The following is a 20,559-nucleotide window of genomic DNA, read 5'->3' as shown; positions in this document are numbered from 1 at the left end:
GTAATTGGTTTACCCGACAGCGGCGGCTGCGTTTAGATTGAGGCGGAATGATCATGGGTTCGTGTGCTGTGCGATGTGAGTGCGTGTCAAAGATCCCCAGGTTACCAAACTATTCTGGAGGCCTCATTAGGCGTCTCTTTCTCTCTTTCCATTTTCACCTCCACCTTCCTCCTTCCCTTAAGAGGCGGTTTAGGTGTCCACATAACGAGTGTGACAGATTATGTCTTCCATTTCCTGTGAGCCAATTATTATTAGTATTTGCACAGTGTAAGAATCTGTCACTCTGTGCACACCTCATAATATAAAATATTTGGTTTACAGGACAGGAAAGGCGCTGTACCGGTCGCGGGAATCCTGAAGGCTCGGTTAGACCTTGTGAAGTAGCAGCGTCGTGCCGTGCCCTTAATTCAGCTGACGTGGAGTAGTGCGAAAGCATTGCGAGTTCTGACACGCCGCCTGTTGGATCGGCACAGCTCAACGATAGCGCGTCTTGACCGTGCACATCCAGATGGAGTATGTGTAGCAGATGGAACTTCATGCGGATGATGATGTTTACTGCACTGCGCGAGAGTTTGTTGCAGCTTTACACGTAGTTTGATCGACTGCGTTGATACTACAGTGGTCTTGTGTCAGGACCAATGAAGTTGATCTGTTCAGATTGTGTTGCGAATTCTGGCAGTGACAAAATTATCTGGGCTGTCAACTTGTGGCAAGCCCGCTCTTACGACAAGCTCTGTCCGCGCCTATATTTACCTTGGCAATGCTTTTGCATTAATATCATGCAGCAGTGGCATCCTATTCGAGAAAAATGTGTGGTAACAAACTTTCGTTATATACATTGACTGTCTTCATTTTGGCAAACGCTTATTTCGACTGATGCCTTGGTAGTCATGGATATTGCAAGTAAGCTGGAGATGGGCATCCACGAGTCTTGCGGCCGGTATGCATTACTTCCTTATGGTTCTACGAACCGGAGTAGAAGACAACACATTTTGCCTTGCCGGTTGTCCCTGACATGTTGAGGACAAAGGCGAGCAGACGACTTAGTTTTCTTTTTGCATCCTGAGGTGCCCTCAAAGACTCGTAGGACACTATCCCTTTGTATAACGTGAAAGCGACAACCGCAAGCAATTTCTCTCTCAAATAACTTGATGAATTCAGGATAGATATCGCTATTTATCATTTGTCAAAAGAGAAAGGTATATCCACAGCTTGAACGTTTGGCAGATATAGGAAACAGATATTGCAGATATGGCAGAGATAGGAAAAACTACTCTGGCTTAACCGCAGCTGAGCGGAAGTTCTAGTTGTGAAAGATAGCAATGTGCGTTCGCAACTAGGACCCTACGGCGACAGGCTGGAACACCTACGGTTAGAAAGAAGAATTTTCTCACCACCACACAAACAACTTCCTTCCTCGGACGCTATAGACTGGAGAAAAATACAAACAAACACATTCCCTAATCTTCACATTTTAAATAAGATAAGCCCAAAAAAATACACGAGTTACTGTCCTTGGTGCGGTGCAAGCCCCAAACTCTATCACATCTCTTGGGAATGCCAGGACAAACCTGACCCAACGTTACTAGTGCCATGCCCGACACACGAGCAGTGGGAGGCGGCCCTGACCAGCGACAACCTGGACCAGCAAGCCTGGATTATCCAGCTAGTCCGCAAGTCAGCTGCTGCCAGCGGAGCCCTGGACTAGGGGCACCGACCACCCAGCTCCTGCGAATTCTTAATTATTATGCTCATTAAAAGTTTTCTCTCTCTCTCGGCCTAATAGGATTAGGCATGCCTATTAGCCTTTATGTTGCGAAATGATAATTAGGCGTTAAAAGCAGGATGGTGTAATTGCGCCCAATCTGTATTCAAGCAGCAACTTGCTACTGTTATGTGACCTTATAACATTTAGGCTCAGCTAGGCTTATTCGAACAAAGCCTAGCATGTGCATTTAGGCTTAGGAAGGCGTAAGATGCCCAGCGTGTTTTCATAAGCGTTCCGATTTCATTTCATAATGTCTATTGCACGGAAGTGCATTTGGTAGTTAACCTAATTGTCTTTGATGCTTACCCTAGAAATGGTCGTCATGGTGCCTCATATCAAGTAATAAATAAGCAATTAATGGAAAGCTTGGCCTGGTTGTTGGCATAGAATCACTATAGGTCGGGCTTTAAAGGAACAACAGCAGGAAAATCGACGTAACCCAATAAGCTAGGCTAGAATTTTTCGAAAGGGCTAAAACAACATGGACGGAGATGCAACACACAGGTACAAGCGCTTGACCTTGTCTGTTTCTTCTCCGTCCATGTTGTTCTCCGTCAATGTCAAATCTGCACCAACTAGCCCAATCCGCCGCCCCGCTGAACTTCGAGGCTAGAATTGTCGCACTAAAATGTATCTTAGGCAGTTGACCTCGTGCAACTTATTTAAAAGACGTCGATTTCGTTTCACAATTAGATGTTAGCCCTTTTGGAAATAACTAATTCGCAGCGTACAGACTGCATCAATGTCTCTGCCCTACAATTCAAAGAGGCACTGTGCATAACTTTATTCATTTTTTTGCCTGAGGGAATGGGGATTTACGTCTGGCGACCGCCGGTGACTGTGTTTCGATAGAGGCGAAACGAAGAGGCGTCCGTGCGCTTTGCGATGTCAATGTTGTTGCTGTTGTTGTGGCTGTAGGAAAAAGGAAAAGAATATGCATGGGTCTGCTACTGGCTCTGTAGCCGAGCCACCTTTGGTGCCTTGTGCGGACAGAAGAGAGAAAGTAGAGAAGAAAGAAAAAGAAGAGGGAGAGAAAGACGCGCCGCAACAGCTGTCGTCCACCACCCAAGCGGTGGCGGGTGCAATGACAGTGCAAGTTACACATCCCAGGTGGTCAAAATTACTCTGAATCCCTCCACTACGGCACTCTTTTTTTATTTGCTCTGACCTCTTTCGCTCCCACCTTCCTCCCTTCCCTCAGGCGCGGGTCAAGTATTCACAGAGCAACTGTGACAAAGAGCGCAGCTTTCCTTTCCCCTGAACCAATTATTAATATTATTATTAGTAGTAGTAGTATTATTATTACAGCTGCTTTAAAATTGACACACTAGCTTCAAAGTAACAGCTGAACTTGGGAAGAGTTTTTCTAATTCCAGTTTTGGAGTGGTTGGCAGAGTGGGCTATTCTCTGAGGTACGGGATAAAATGCAGGAGCACAGCTTCTTATCTTGGGAAATCGATATTTGCTAATTCAGCTGTTGGCTCCCTTAATACATTCAAGAGCAATGTTTACAGCGAAACATTGCATTCGCCTTTGGGATGGAATAATTGGCATGTAATGGGGAACTTTAATTAGGCCTCCGTCTGTTTGCAAACGAATGTATGCACTTACAGTAAACAAGAAGTAGATCGCGAAACTAGGGCTGACGTCATATTATTAATAATCAAAAGGTATAGGTGAAGCGTTTCAGGGTGGTTAGGTATTTATTCAGACTGACCGCCATTCCTAACCCCGCCTGTCGTTGCACTCGTATTGTCTTCCAGAGGAGACCACCAGCACCGAGTCGGGCGAAAACGAAGACTCGGGAGCACCAGCACCTGCAAGAAACCCGCCGTTTCCGAGAGTTGTTCCAACGTCGACAAATGCTCAAACTTCGTCAGCCGAGCAACCCATGAATACCTCAATGCAAGGTCTGTTTTGCATTGCCTATACTTGATGAGAAGATAATATGCCTATGGTTACTTGCTAGAAGTAAAACCCCTTGATAGTTCTTAAAGTAGCGACACTTTACTCCTTCTCGGCGCTTTCCTCGTTTCTCCTCGCCCACGCACACGACACTATTTTTCACCCTGGCACACGCCGGCTAGCCGTGCCTTTGAATGCTAGCGTGCTTCTTGAGAACAGCTTACAGCCAAGGGGGTTAAAAGTATTCTCACAAAAGCGTTGAGAAAAAAAAAAGAAAAAGCTTCAGTAGATTTTGCTCTTTTTAAGGCAACTGAAATGTAAATATTTACCCAAAACAAATTTTTGGTGAGTTTTATTGTACAAATACTGCCTGTGAAAGGGGCTGTGATGTTTTTTTGGCGTGGATGTGGTGTCTGTAAGTACTGCTATCGGCATATGTGGATGTGTGTTAACTTTATTAGTATAACACATCTAACGTGTGCCCGCCGGGGTGGTGCAGTGGTTACGGCGCTCGACTACTTTTTCCAAGGATGCCGGATCGAATCCCGGCCTCGGCGGCTGCTTTTCGATGGAGGCGAAAAGCAAGGCGCCCGTGTGCTGTGCGATGTCAGTGCACGTTAAAGAACCCCACGTGGCCGAAATTTCCGGAGTCCTCCACTACGGCGTCTCTCATAGCCTGAGTTGCTTTGGGACGTTAAACCCCGCAAACCAAGACCAAAAGCCATCTAACCTGTTGCTAGTGTTTTATTGCGGAGTGCAATGAGTTAGTTGTAAGTGCAATGTAAGAAATATGATGTGTTTACTTTCCTGATGTGAACGCAAGTGCACTGCAGTGACAAACGCAGCGCAGAAGTGATGGCCTTATAAAATTTTACAAAAGTGACAGATCAAAACAGAACACAAAGTAAGCACAAGTGTACAAAAGAATATCACGCCCTGCATGAATCAATCAGCTTTGATTGAAAATGATTGAAAACAGATTTCCAGGGCTACTTAATTGGCTTCACAGCCAGAACATTCAGCTTAAAACATTCAGCTTCAAATCAATACTTACCATTATTAGTAACTCCTTCAACAATGATAATATAAAGACAATATGTTACAAATTTGTTTGCTTTGTTTTTTAGCTGTTTTGTGCGCACTCTGTAAATTGCATGTCTATGCTTTCAGTTATTTGGACAGTTTCGCCTCACCCTTTCCGTTTGACCCTGGTGCGCAGTACTCTAATCTATATTCGTTTATAATGCAAAATACTGTTATTGCTGTTTTATTGCTGTATTTTTTATTGTCTTTTTGTCACAGAGCTGTTCTGCCACAGTTGCATGATGCCACTATTGAAGTGCGCGGCTTCGTCAAGGTGTCTTTGAGACACCTTTTTCCTCGCGCTTTCAGTGTCATATACGCATCGTATGTGATGTGACGCAAATAAACGTCAATTCAATTAGTGCGGCTCAAAGTTGGCCAAAACGGTCTGAAGAAGGAGCTGGTTACGATTTCCAAATGGAGACTGCTGCATGAAGCCGATGCTGCACGGTGCAAGGGCTTGTACAGTATCTTGAGCTGAAGCTCTTAATTAAAAAGAAGTTCAACGCACGAAACGCAGTGTTCATTAAAATTTATTCTCTCTCGTTTAACGCGTATGGACGTTCCGAAGCTTCGTTTTTCTTTCTTGCAGTATTTGCCGATTCAGCGCCTTCACTTTTACGTTATAATAAATTGAAAGCGCGTTAAACTTAAAAAGTCAAGTTTCAGTTGTGAACAAAAATTATTTCGACATGAAAACTAAATCCTCACATTAGATAGTAAGGGCACAGGGCTCTAAAAGTTTACTATCTATCTCACATCGTCGCTTGCTGCTTGTGAAAGAAATATGTTTTAAAAGGGGCCCATATAAGTCCTTTGCTTTGCAAATAATAAGACGTCAGTACCTATTGTAATGTTTCAAAGAGCCACGCGTATGCCTATGATTTTACTGGCCCATTTGGAACTCTGATTTTAAGATCTTTTAGTCGCTTTCCTTTTCACTAAGATTACTATACGCATTTTGCTGAAATTTTAACAATGTCAATGTAAGCTATGATAAGAAGGAAAGCATGTCTGTGAAGGTGTGCTTTGAGTAAATGTTTTTTGCATTCCGAATAATGTACACGTACACTGATTAACTTTTTATTATTAGTGCGGAAATAGTTTTTTATTACCTCAATCACTCCTTTCGATCGAGTGGTCATAGACGGCCGGTGCTTTGAAAATTGTTTTAGCTCTATCTCGCTAAAACAATAGAGCTGTCTGGTTCTATTCGAGAATTGTGGTAATTCTCGCACTGCATTCGCTTCTCAAGTTTTGAAGCATCATAGCCTCATAGGCACGTAATGATTGTTCTATTTCAGGGCTCAAGTCAAGAAGATCGTGGGGAGCTTGAATAGCACCTGCGTTTCCTTTTGCTTCACTTGTGTCGCATAAATGTAATAATAAATATCCATCCTCCTCAGAATAGCTTTCAGTTGCGTTCCTTAAGCTAAATTTAAATTCATATAGTCTCTGGATGAATTTGTTTTGCCATGTTTGCCATGTAATGTAGAGAAAAGAGCAGTTTTTAGTTTGCTAATTACAGCTAGTGCAATTAGGCACGTCCACGGTCTATCACGCACATGTAGCCGCATGGCCTTCACACTAGAAAGCAAAATGTGCTAGCTACTGACTAGAAGGCCAATGCGAGGCAAGTAATAACGTGTGAAATATTCTACATAGAGCGTTAGCTATGTTTAATTAGCGGAAAGAATAAGGAGGAACATGAAAAGCTAAAGTTGCATCAGAATGACACGCTACAACGGGGAAAATGAGAGGCGCCTTGGCACAAAACGCTGCTTCTTGCCGGCACGAAGTTTTTTCGCCGGATATACCGAAGGCATTGCTTCGTCCATAAGTGACCCCGCTTTTCTTTCGGCACCAAGAAAACTGCATAGCCATCCTCAGGCAGATTAAAATAGTTAAATGCACAACACTGTTGCGCTTGGAGAGCGCGCCACCACGAGAAACAACGTGCGCAAGATCTCCTTTGCTTGAGCTGGCGAAAAATGACACAAGAAGAACAGAAATCTTCACAAAGGAAACAGAAAGCGTGCGCGTAGCCATGTGCGACACCGAGGACAGCCAAAGAGACCAATCAGCGCCCCGGCGAGGAGACGCGGAGAGACGCGCGGAGCCGCGCAGCCAGTGCCCGTCGCGCGGAGCTGGGTGTCCGAGTAGGCGGGGAGAAGGTGACGAGTAGTGACGCGGCGGGGCAAAGTACAAAGCGCGGCGGTACTTTCTTCTTAACGAGGTACTTTAACTATAGGTGTTTAAAAGCGACACTTTGCTAAACGTCGGCCAGTTAATATAATCCTTTTCATTGGTAGAGAAAAGCAACCCGATTCTTGAAAGAAAAAAGTGAACTGGCTTGTGCGCTTTCTTTCATTCACTATTTTTGCTGTATAGAAAATGAAAAATAAAGTAAACCTAGGCTGACTGCTTATAGTCAGCCAGATTATTAAAGAATTACGAGTGGTTTCTAGTGTCTAACGCTGACTAGTTTTAATGGGTAGTTTTCAGCCCGAAACTTCGCTTTTTAGTTGATCTACTGTCGCTTAAAACGCCGAACCAGGGTACTTCGGCACAGTAGTCGGCCGTCTTACCACTGCACTACCGCGGCGGGGCTAAAGCAGAATCGACTAAACAGTTTTTTATCATCATATAATTTCAAGGCAGGTTGAAACCGTGCCAGTGTTTATTATCTGAACAAATTAGTTCATAATTATCACTGAGGCTCTCCACTACCACACTATAGATATATTCTGCTAAAAGAGACCTCACTTTTTCAATAATTTAGAAGTTGATATCTACGTTCAGCTTAATGTTTCTTCAATGCTTTTATCGTGCCTAAATTTAAAAGCACATAAACCTAAAGTTGTGGCCTTACTTTTGATAGCAGCGAAATATTGCGAGGTGCAAGGGTTTGGACCGGAGGATGTACAAAGTTATTTAACGGTCTTCAAATATATTGCACTGCGAGTTAGTCAGACATGAAGTATGCTCGTTTGGCTTGTGTTACCCCCCCCCCCCCCAACCCCCCCCCCCCCCGATGGACCAAAGCTTTTGTGCCGGTATCATAGGCTGGCAGTCATGTTTCGTGAAATCACCGGCACTCTTCGGTTTACACTTGCGTCATTCAAAAACGTGCCGACTGCTGGAGATCATTGTTTTCTTCGCGCGTTGCACAAAGCTGCGGTTTATGGTTATATTTCAGAGTAGGCTACGGTGGGCGACGGTCGGATGTTCCAGAATACATTGCCTAAACTCTCGAAATCGTGAGAGCCAGTTTGTTTTCCTTGAACAAAACATGCGTCGACAAAAATTGTGTAGACTACTGATGGAAATCTCCGTTCTATTTCCCAATCCGTATCAGCTGGTGGTTACGTCATCACTGGTGACAGTGCTTGTATCAGCCTAACAAAATCAGCATAGTAGAACTGCCTTAAAATTAACTGATCTGAGGTGGGAAGAAGAATATTTCATTTAGCTTGTCAATATTGTTTCACCACACGCATTGCGAAGAGTTGATCATGACTGCGCATTGTTCGCGTAATTCTCAGATATGACGGAATCTCCTGCCTCAAGCGCAGCTGGCAGCTCAAGGCCTGCTGACATGTCAAGCTCTGCTGCTGTCTCAATGTCTTCTCACGCCTCACCACATTCGTCTACCGCAGCTCTTATAAGCAGCACCAAGACTCCGATTACGCGTAAGCACGCCCGTTCTCTGTCCGAGCTTGATAAGCAAGCTATAATTTTTCGAAGTGTTTCTAACTTCCCTTGTTGCCCTTTTGTTACTTTCTCGCCATTGAGACGTGGCTTTATTATTTTTAAAATCTTTATTCGCACTTATATACGGATAGACGGAAGGCATGTGGCCAAAAGGCGAACAAAATCGCCATGAATCTCCGTGCGCAATTTGCCAATATGATGTGTTATCAAATAGCGGCTTATCAAAAGCACAACAAAACATGCAAGAGACGAACACACATTTTTTCTACAGGCAATGAAGAAGTAATTTGCTTGTCGTTCAATATGAAACTTTATTCATGAGGTGCATTATTAACTCAGTCAATATACTTTCTTCCTTAGAGTTTGTGGCACGTTGAAAGTTTTCGCTAATTCATGCCGGTTATTTGGCAATTACTTTTAACTCTTAAATGACCGAGAGTTGAGGTTATTCTGATGCTTGATGCCACCGCCCTCGACGCGTTAAACTGTCCGTAGGGATGACGTTTTCCAAGGACAGTTTAAGTTGGAGACAGGTCTTCCCATGTGCTTTTGACTTTAACATTCAAGATTTTGGTTGATATTCTCGGTTGTTTGATAAGGCGCATTCCTCTACGTCGCTTTGGCCTTTCACGAGTGCTTGGGCTCCTCGAGACAAAGAAGCCGAAGTTTTGGTGTTGAGCCGCTGGCCTGACCTAGCTCGCTGCTGCTGTGTGATTTCTGCTCGGACTTCTGCTAAGACCTGGTCCCGTGACAATACAATATTTTTAGAGAAGCGCACCCTAGCGGCTCACAAGTCTGCGGCTTAGACTAGCTTTTTCAATTCAGCCATCAAATCAGCCACTGCCGTTTACTTGAGAATTTCGATATGTACATGTCTTTATTGCTATCAAACGTGCCGGTGTGTAGACATATCGGGGACATAGTGAATACCACACGTTATACGTTTCTTCAGAAAGTCTCCGAAGTTGCAACACATTCTCATTGCCATTTTGTATTATTGGTAGCTTTCTCAACTGTCTGCGTTTATGCACGAAGCACTTCTCTGATCCCAAAGTATTTCTGCTGTTTAAAACAGCATCAACTTTTTAATGCATCAAACTTTGCAATCTCGAGAAATCGCCCCTTTATTAAAAAAGGGACACACTTAGCTTTGCTTGAATATGTAGGCGTTCTGAGTGCCTTATGCCTCAATAAACGTATCATGCCAAGATTTCGAGGACTTTTCATTTTATTGTAGCCGTAGAAGACCATCTTCACCGAAGATATATGAATCCGCTTCGTGGAGGCATAGCGAAGCTGACGTCATAAAGTTACACTTTGTACCCGATAGGCTGTGCACTTTCTAAACACAGTGTAATTTGAAGCGCTTCACTACCACATCTTAGGCAAAGGTCAGTGAGTGCTCACTTTTCAGCTTTATTGAGCCAGAGGATAGAGTGTATCTATGAGCAAAGACCATGCACCACCCATACGGTATCGTTTCACCCACGACCTTTGATGCGAAGCGTGGCTAAAGGAAAGCGCATACTGAAGCTTAAATAAAAAGCAATGTTTTGGAATCTAATGTTCTTTGTACAATGGTGCTGATTATATTTGTTCTTAAGGTACTGAAAAAAAAAAAGAAGACTATGTCTATTGCATATGGCCCACAACAAAATCATGTTTAATCAGGAGCCTCGTTGAAGAGTTAAAGTTAGCTATTCGAAACTATATAAACGTTTTGCAACTAAAATCAATCCTGTATATTGTCATGAGCGCCTAGGTTTAGGATTCCGCGTTAGCTTTCTCGATACCTCAAAAAGCCCCACACAAAAAAAAAACCAAAAAACTTGTACAGATTTGCAGAAACAAACTGTACGGTTTTTATTGCGGTCGTCATAGAAGCTGCATCTTTTACGCCTTTGCTTTTGAATGATGTTCTCATACAAAAGCAACTGATTTATGTTATGCCATATATTATATTGCACCCAGTATATTACACGCCTTGAAGTAATTTAGTGTGCTCTTTTAGGCGATACGGGCTGTGTTGAGTTTAGTTAATCGTTGCTTACACATACACTTTTTGTGCAGGACCTCCGAAAATCTTCGCATGCACGTACGGTGAAGAAGGCGTATCAAAGGCAATGGTGCCGCCGGACGGCACATGCGACATAATTTTCTACACAGAAGTTGTGTACACAGGAAAGGATAAAAAAATTGAATCCCGGGACAGTGGTCTGGCTTACGAGGTCTTGAAGGCAACGGCCGGCACCTACACAAAGACCACGTTCGGAACGTCCATGTATATTGGGTGAGCTTTGGCTGCTGTCTTGTTTTCAAGCGTTTTTCCAACCAAAGTAATTATTGTTTCTTTCTGAAGCCTTTTTAAGTGCCTAATTAGGTCGGATATGCGATCCGGTATATAAATTCAGAGTCCACCTTGGCTGTGAAAATTTTCTGTCTGTTTTGGTACCATTGGCATGGCGTCCTATGAACTAATTACGACGCGCTAAAGAGGAATAGAATTAAAAGTACCCAGCGCTGTGGCTACCTTGTTCATTTTTTTATTGAATCTTTTTGGAGTTCTACATCGCTTTTTAACCAATTTCTTATGTGTTTCTTAGCAGTAGAGCCAGGGTAGAGCTTGAGGAAGAAGATGGCCACACAGTATGAAGAAGAATTGAACACTACTTAAGTGGAAGCCTGAGTTCAGAAGCCGAGCCAACAGTTCTACAAGAAGATCGTTAGCTAACCTCGCAAACTGATATGCTCCGCTCAACCGTGCTCAGTTCTCTTTCAGCGGTATACTGAATGATAAAACTTTAAAACTTTGGCAATTCTATGCACCTAAAGCACTCGGGATTGTGAAGAGTGTCGTAATTTGGGAAGAGCTATGACCACTCGTGCAGGCAAAACTATACTGCTCATTTTTTCAACTGAACGCGCTTAAACGATTGCCCTTCGATAGGACTTTCTTTAGCTGCGGACTTCAGCTGAGGACGCCGTAATTTTTCTCCCATTTGTACTAAGTTTCTTTGTTAACCATTTCTGTTTCATGTATCTGCAAAGAAAACAATATTCTAAAACCTAATCAGCTACTGGTTCTAACTTATAATCCATATCTGATTGTCATTGATAATATGGCGGCCAGCAAGATAAGTTGCTTTCGCAGTTGCGAGTTTGTATTTTATAAGTAACTGGATCATTCAGCGCAATCCGGCTTAGTAATTTTATGACGAAGCGACGTGCTTAAGAGATCATATTTTACTCTGTAGTGGTTGTTATGCTTAAGGAACACAATTAACATTATCCTTCGGATGAACCTCACCCATTCATACCATACTGCTAAACTAGAACCATGACTACTTAGCTCTGTAATTTTCTAAGCGAATTGCACAGAAAAGCAACGCTCTTGGTTATCTTCATGGCAGAAAACCTATAAAATGCTTCCTCACTGGACTGCAGTGAACAAGATGTGGAAGCGGACGAGCCACACGTCAATAATTTTGTAACGTGGAATGCCCTTCATGTCATTAATTTTTGATGACATGGAACGCCTTTCATTCAAAAATCTAAAACAGCTCCTTCACGTAGGGTGCGTAATTGAATGAATACAGATTTACAGCAATTTGGAAATATTTTGAATTTGATACACCAAGACGAATGGACTCTAACTGTACTTTATTGAAAACAACGGGCGGATTTTAAGGGACAGTTCAGCAGTTCAAGTACACCAGTTTATTTAACGCAGCATTAAACATCTTCATGCAATGTACCACGAGCTTGGTCTATAAGTTTATCCTTACCTGCGAAAAGGTGTACTTTGGACAAACAGGCTGATGTATCAATGATCGCCTGCGTGAACACGACTATTTTCTGGGTTCCCTGGATGATGGAGCAAATTTACCCCGACGTTTTAGGAAGTGTTGGTACTACCCAAGGTTCTGCAATCTAATCATTCCTTTCACAGCCGGGTGCAAAGAAGGGCAGCAAGTTCTTGAGGCTTATTTAAGATTAACCACGGGGATAACACCATCAATTCTACTTTAGTGTGCATGTGCGTGTGTGTGCATATACTGCCGGCGGTATAGGTTAGGCCGGTTATAAATGTAATTGTTCAGAATTGACCCTGAGTGTGCTGCGCATGCTCTGTTAGCCTTGCAGGGAGGTTGCTGTTTTTCAGTAAAGCACATTTGCAGTCAGTCGCTGAGGTATGAGTCGGTCCTCTGGTCCTTGTCTTTTGACTAGTTCCCAACTTCAGAATGAAACTAACTTGTTTAGCGATATCACGTTTCGAGACCATTCGTAGTATGAAATGCGTGATACAGCTTTCGCCCCTTAATTTCAGCTCCAATATCAGCGATACTGGGGCAGGAAAACAGGAGTTGCTTGCTGCCATGGACGTGTTATTTCAAGAGAAGATGGTCCATTTTGGAATGTTAGATGTCGACAAGATCGAAGACTTCGACAAACTGCAGAACGGCGCCCTGAAATACTTAGACGTGAGTGCTCTTTGCTCGCCTGTATTTTTGTTGGTAACGCAAAGAGAACTGTCGCGATACACTGCAGTTCCTCTCCACGTCCTCTCACTTCAGACCCGCCATGAAGCAGTATGGATGCGATGTCTCAATTTCAGGTATTTCTCTGAAGACAGCATTGAATTTAAGGATTTGTCAGGGGTTCAAAGCTTTAGCGCATGCGAACAGAAAAATTCTAGGGGGCAATTTGGATCACTAAACTGCGACGAAACGAAAGCCTCTATCGGACGGTGGTCCTAAGCCCTCCACTACGGCTCTTTACTCGGTCTGTTTTTACTCCTAGCTTCGCAATGACGCAATTGCGTAACCTGACAAACAACATATAAATCCCCTCATTAACCGAGCTGTACGAACGTGCCTGCGTGGCCTAGGGATAACGTGAATGCAAGGGTCTTAGCGGGCTGATTCTCATGAAAGCAGAGGCCAAAATTGGCAGCTCCTGCCAAACGTAATGTCAGGAAGCCCTACGTCCAGTTAGTGCTCGTCCATTTCAGCTGTCAGCTACTGCCTCACACGTAACGAAAACGTTACGGACGGACGGACGGAGGGGCACGATCCGCGATCACGGGATATTAAAGGCTATCGGCTTAATACGGAAGAACAAGAAGGAGATGTTTGTTTGAAGCTCAGCACAGGTGTCTTTTCTATTTTTGACGATGTGTTTTTTGTGGTTCCGGAGAATCCCAGTTGCAGTATGTTATCTGCACGTTAGTTTCACCAGGGCACTATTTTTCATTAGTTGCGACTTCGCATAGTGCATGCTCAGCTTAAAACGGCAACTCCTGTGGTTTTTCAGTATTAGGATAGTCTCGCAAATTATTCACTGCAGGTCGTTCACTTCGGTCTGATGCATGCTAGCAGGTTTCGGCACCGTGAAATAATTTTTTCATTCGCAACTCGATTTTAAAATCTGCAGTTCTTTTTGCTCTTCTTCAGATCATTTTTTTGGGAAACAGTTCATTTGTGATGTCACAAACACAATACACATGTTACTGGCTGATCCCGATGTGGTAAAGAAAATCTGAGACCTGTATAGGGCTCGCACCGGCATTTCGTGTACTTCGTCATGATTTCCAGTCCTTATATTGTTACCTAATGATGATAAGCCCATAGACACCAAAAGAAGACATAGACTTGATAGTACTGAAATTAACTCTTTACTGGGCTGACTTGCGCCCGTAAAAGAATTTAGCGATTCGGCGGCGGCGATAGCAACAATCATGCTCGGCTGTCGTCGAACAAAGAATGCCTGTCGCACACGTCAACGCTCAATTTAAAGGCAGCTCAGAACCATCTAACGTCGCAAACTGTTACTAGCACCACCCGGAACACTGTAGAAACATACGCGAGTAGCCGTAATCTTCGAGACAGATCTCGGCGCATCTTGCGAAACAAAGAAACTGGTAAATGTTCATCTGGCGACATCAAGCATTAACAAACAAACAATACAGAATTGATAAGCGTTCCAATATCAGTAGTGATAAGGCCGCATGCTGGCGGCTGCTAAAAAACAACAAATAAAGTTTTAAAGGTTCGTGGCAATATCCACCATCCAATGCTCGTGCCAGTGTTTTCTCAATACTGTATATGACGTCTATGGGTCCAACTGGAACTTCATGTTTGGCTAAAAAACCAATGTCGGTTTTGGTGTGCTATTCTCTGTTTTAAAAATAGTTTTTCATGAATTTGGAGTCGGAATATGGCGACAAATATAACGAATACAATAACCTAAATGATAAACTACCAGACTGACCTTAAGGTATGAAACTTTTGTTGGAAGCGCGTCCAGGCCTACGCATAGCGAATAAATGTCCTAAGAAAGTTGCGAGTAGGGACACATATCGTCAAATGACGACAGTAAAACAGAATTTGTTACCTTAGCTATCAGGGTCTGTTACGCTATAATACGTAAGCGGTGACATATTCGAAGAAATAACTGACCGAAAACCTGTGCCGACTTCCGGGGCGAATGTTATCAATAGCAGCTCTCTAATAAAAATGAAGCGTTTACATGTAGACCCAATAACGAACGAGTAAGTGCAACATCGTCCCACGTCCCTACACAAGCAGATAAGCAGGTCAACATGTTAGGAGACTGCAGGTGACTATTGTTTTATATTCTCAGCAATAAATTTATGTGGCCTAAAAGATTTCAGTTTTTTTTTCTTTGTTACATCTCGCATACATTTTGTGCATAAATCAACTGGACTGACCATTTCTTCATTACCTTGACAAAAATTGCCTACAGTATAATCCAGTAACGTAACGATCGAACCAAAAATGAGGAGTAGGAATAAAGGTTACTTCGGCTTAATGTGTCTAGCCACCAAACAGGCCTTTTCAAAATATACCTTCATGATAATATACTTTTACGATCAGAACAGATAATTTGACATGTAATTTTTTCCAAAGTACCGCGACGCCTGAAATCAGAACAATAAAATGCTAGGCTGTGTGGAGACAATAGGATATTATCCTGTATATTTCTTCGTGATCGATTTAACGACAGAATAGAAAAGCAACAAACAAATAAGCATGTCAGTGACTTAGCGTCGAGAGCGAACATAAAAAAGCTAAAAATTTGGCTATGGAACTGCTGTGCAACATAAACAGAGGATGAGAGTCGTAGTTTTAAAGAAATAAATGTAACCTTTCAGAGACCATTGCGGAGCGTTGAACAGTTAGGATGCCGATAAGCTCTCTGAGTAGACGAGAGATCTGATTAATAAAACAATGAAAACCTCTAAACTTGCATTAAAATCAGAATTGACATAGAAATTGTTAATGTTTACAAATACTCGCACGGTGACTGACCAGAAGTAGCAAAATATGTAAAGAATCCAGAGTGATTCTAAGAACGCAGGCAAACTAAAGGCTGTTAAAATAAAACTAGGAATAGATGAAATAAGTATCTATCTGCTGAGAGACGAAGAAGTCAATCTGAAAAGTAAAATGAGCAAGAAAATTGGAACGACTGAGTTCCTTCGAACAGGAGAATAATAAGAGGCAGAAGGGAAGAATGACCGGACGTCTCGGCAGTAACAAAGGAGGTAGCAAGGAAAGCCTCAGAGCCAATAGAACAGGGGGAACCAACTGCTGAGGATAGGGTAACAAGGAATCTGTGGAAGGTTGTTCGGGAGATTATACACACAAAAGTAAAACTGCTCACCCGTTATACGCTTACGGGAATATCAGACGAACGCTAAAATGATCATAGTCCGCACGAAAGGGGACGTCAAGTATTTGAAAAAGACACAGATCGATCAGCGTAATCTCTCTTGCCTGGAGTACGTTTACAAATATAATCGGTAGTCAAACCAGAACGTTAAACCTGATAGATAGGCGAGTTGTTTTAAATTGCATAGATCAATAGATTGGCCGGCACGATGACTAAGAGTGATGATGTTTTCAGAACAGCTGTGAAATGATATTGTTTCTTGTGACAATATACGGTATGTTACATCGCATCACAATCGCGAATCAAAGTTACTTCTACTCAAAAGGAGACGAAATGCCAGCGTCGCATTGAGGGTTTTCCAACTTACCGGTCATGCGCCTGGTCTAAGTCCTTCGAGAGCGGCCACATGTCGAAAGCTTCAAGGCGGCGGCTAAGTTGTGCCTTTCGGCTGCATGTACTGCAGGGCGCACCGCTGCATGTTCCACAATTGAACAGTCAAGATTGTCCACCTAAACAGTCAACCTCAATGTCTCGAACGGCACCTGAAGAAATTCTCTGAGGGCTTGAAAGCGAGCAGTAGATGCAATAGCTAGCGAGGTTCTGAAAAAATGACGAAGCAATATATCCACTTAGAAAATGTAGTCACTACAAATTCGTTTCCTAAAGTGAAATACTCAGAAAAAATTAAAACTAGGTAGGGCTAGACTTTCAAGTTACTTTGAGATGATGGATACATTTTGCCACCAGCCCTCCCCCCCCCCCCCCCACACACACACACACACCGGTACTCAGAAAAAAAAAAAATGTTGAGGCAAACTTAATGGCCAAAAATTAAAACGGAGGCAAGCACAGAATCTAAAAAGTTCAAAAAAAAAGAAGAGGGATCAAAGTAAGCGAGTGGATGTATGAAGAAATACTAGTTAATGGCATAATTACAGTCAAGAAAAAATGTGCAAAGGAGCTTATATTAAGTGATGGGGAATAGCTATATGTATGTATAATAGAAGAGAGTAGACACGTTTTAAAGACACATGTTTCGTTGATGGTTTTGGTCGGAGGCCAACGTTTATCACGACTGGGTTCCATGAATTGGGCTTGCCTTTTAAAGTAGTGAGAACTATGAAAGAAACAAAACAATATTAGGTTGGCGGAAAGATTTTCGTAAAAGAAACAAAAACAAAAGAGAATGACTTGAAGGGAGGGGGGGGGATGGGTGGGGTGGTTGTCAACTGTGGGAAGCCTTTGAGACAACAAAGACTAAAGGAAACGGATAAACATATGGGTAAAGTTCTCCTTTCCGGTCAGTGTGTATTGTTGTAGGGAGTGTGTGGCCTCTGTCTGAAAGGGAAGGATTGAGAAGGCGGGATTGTAGGTTAACGAAGTAAGACGCCATCCGTGCTTTCAGATGGCAACGGTTGATGCTTCGGGTGTCGGTTGTGAATACGCCCGATCCGACTCGCGTGAATTATAAAGCCTTCATTTTCCCCTTACTTAAACATGTTGACGAATCAAGGCTGGGCACGGAACGGGTCAGCAGTGGCGATGTGTGGATGTTTCAGAAGGCCCCCCCCCCCCCCCCCCGGCCTTGCGTTTTTGAAAGGAAAAGAAAAGGATCAAGCATATAGAAGTTTTGGTGCGAGCCCGCTTGTAAGGCGTTTAAATGTCCTCTGCAATAAAGATTGACTTAAAATTCACGACAAGGGATTGTTCAAGGGGTTTAAGATATGAAGTGAATGATGCAGTGGTATAAGCGGCAAACTATCTGAAAACGTGTTATTTGGTTGGGGGAGGATGCATGAAGGGAAAGGTCCCAGAATTCTCGTTAAAACACTCATTAATGGTATTATATTTGTGAATAAAATAAGATTCACCTTCACACTCATGAGAGTTTCGGAAACTCTGTTAAAGAATTGTTACGTTTTTAGGAATTAAAAGAGTGCTCTTGTGGTGTTATATATTTTTATAATCGAAGATTTCGAAACGACTTAGTATGGGAGCGGAGATTGTTTAACCGAAGGCGTAATGGGGTCTTTGTCCTGTGTATTGTTATTTGAATAGACTGCATTCAGGAATGTAAATAATTTTTTAAAAGTCGCAGTCCAAGCGAGCATTGATTGAATGCTGGGACTGTGACGTAGTACATTTTTCAAAACACGTTATCTCCATGTGCTTACAAACCTTGTAACAGCCTTTACCGCAAGGCAAAAACCGCGTTTAGATGTATTGTGGTCTTTAGAGTGAATTAGGTAGTTATGGATGCTTTCGGCACATCTTTAAATATCACAGGGTGCTTATTTAAATATACTGGACAGACGTTGACTGGGTTCAATGATATATGATATTAAAGTGTTTATGAAAGATTGTGTTTAGGCTTGGTGGGTTACTGATGAATGTTAAGATAAGAATTGTCGACTAATTTATATTGCCTTTGTCTGTAGAGTATTTTATTACGGTTAAGGTTAGAAGCTCTTTCAACGGCATCATCAATTATAGACGGTAGATAGCGCTGTGTTACACAACTGTTCATCGTTGGAATGGAATATTCTTCAAAAACGGTGGGCATGGCAGTAAATAATGCTTGTTTTGCACTGACCGCGATTCCCGCCACTGCAAGATAAGGAAACGCCTCTCTGCCGCTCAAATTTTTTTTTCGTTTTTAAAGAACACCCTTCCCACTTCCCTTTCACTGTTTTTTTTCCTTTGTTGTTCTCAATATTTAAATAGGCCATCCCATGCAATGTAACCAAGTCTTGATAAAGAGTTGCCTCCAACCGAAACATCGACAATAAATGTACCTCTATGAAGCGTGCACTCTCTTCTACTATTTAATACGGAAGCCAACGACCGCTGCTTCGAAATATCTAAAGAGATTCCGCTATATATATATATATATATATATATATATATATATATATATATATATATATATATATCATTTTTTTAGGTGTGCTGCGGTGCCTGCGAATTGAGCCCTGCATTCACCAACTTGTTTGTCGCTATTTCGTGATCATTACTGCGACATATTACATGATCAAGTTACTTTTGCAAACGTTTTTCTACGAGGAATCCATGGGTGAAGGGGGGCGTTGGGTGGCATCTGTTGCTGTAGCTATCGCTTATGTTAAAATAGCTGCAACCACCGCACGGAAGTGACAAGGACGCAGTTAGGAATAGTCATTTTCTAGTGACATGGGTGGGCGGAAGAGTGGATTGACAGAGAAACACGAAATTGTGGCAGGCCAATGCATTGCAATGACAGTAAATCGTTAGAGGTACAGCTCTCATTTGAAACACAAGGAAAATTTTACAGGAAGGAGCCAAACTTGCCTAGACGGATGAGAGAAGCAAGTTGTCAGGCATAATGTAGCAGCAACTGCAACAAGGCCAGATTGATTGGTGAAGGGAGAGAGAGAGGCCTTTTTTTAGTACGCGTAGAAGTTCGATGATAATGGTGACCTTAGATATAAAATCAAGGATAATGATTTAGTCTGCTGAAGTGGCATCATAAATCATCTTTACATCAAGTAGCACTTTTTATTGCTTTTGTGAATCTTTTGTACACTGTATTTCTTCGCGTCCCTATTATTTACGCGAAATCAGTGAACGAGGAAAACTATATGTCTGTCAGAAGAAAAACGGGAAGCTTTAGCACAAGCATTTAGCTGCCCCTATTTTCCACACTTCGGGGATTAACTGTGTTTTGATAAGGATAAATAAAATGTGGTTTTCAGATGCTCATAAGAGGAATAATTTAGTTAAGGTGTCTGCATTCTCTAGACTGCTGGTTCTCTTTAATGTTATCATGGAACTCATTATTCTTGTTTTTTTTTCCCGGTATGTTGTGTTGTTTTTTTACAAAAGAAAGAAGCTCTCGCCATCCAGAAGTATTAATGAATTACTTTTGAATCGCTACGGCTAGATTATCCACATATTTCTTGAGGCCAAATTTGATGACTAATAATTTCTGAAAGCTGCTGTCCCAGGTGACGCCCAGGTGACGCGTTTGTTAACATTTATCGCAACCCACACGGTCAGAAATGAAGATTGAATAGTGTGGTGCACAGAGGAATGCTTCAGAATTGCAGGCGAAACGTTTTGCTACCATTCAACAGAAGGCAGCGCGTAAGTGAATAAAAAGCAGTGGGAATTATAATGTAAGTTCAAAAAGTGTTCGTGCGATTTTGTTTCTGTACTCCACATGAAAGTATACTCAACTGCTTCGCTTCTGAAGTTTTCATCTTGGCTTGAGTATTTTAGGTTGTTCAACATATGACTCAGTGTGCTATGATGTCTATCGCGCATAAATGTTTTAGTTTCGCAAAAACATTTTGCAGAGGTTCAAAAAGCTTCTCAGGCGGACAGGCGAAGTTGAGATTTTTGCGCAACTAAAAAAC

The 20,559-nt window shown here is 42.4% G+C and overlaps 1 protein-coding gene across 1 annotated transcript in view; it reads left to right on the top strand.

The window, feature by feature from the left end:
* Positions 1–890: 890 nt before the first annotated feature.
* LOC146176829 (uncharacterized) overlaps positions 891–20,559 on the top strand; it is a 33,756-nt gene continuing 14,087 nt past the window's right edge. The window contains exons 1-4 of the mRNA XM_084581404.1: positions 891–903; positions 3,532–3,678; positions 10,541–10,760; positions 12,798–12,951. Coding sequence (XP_084437530.1) covers positions 891–903; positions 3,532–3,678; positions 10,541–10,760; positions 12,798–12,951 — 534 coding nt within the window. The remainder of the gene's footprint in view (positions 904–3,531; positions 3,679–10,540; positions 10,761–12,797; positions 12,952–20,559) is intronic.

This window comes from Amblyomma maculatum, chromosome 10 (genome assembly GCF_055883805.1).
Source record: "Amblyomma maculatum isolate TAMU_Amacu chromosome 10, ASM5588380v1, whole genome shotgun sequence".
NCBI classification, from domain to species: Eukaryota; Metazoa; Arthropoda; class Arachnida; order Ixodida; family Ixodidae; genus Amblyomma; species Amblyomma maculatum.
This window is presented reverse-complemented; position numbering and strand designations above follow the sequence as displayed.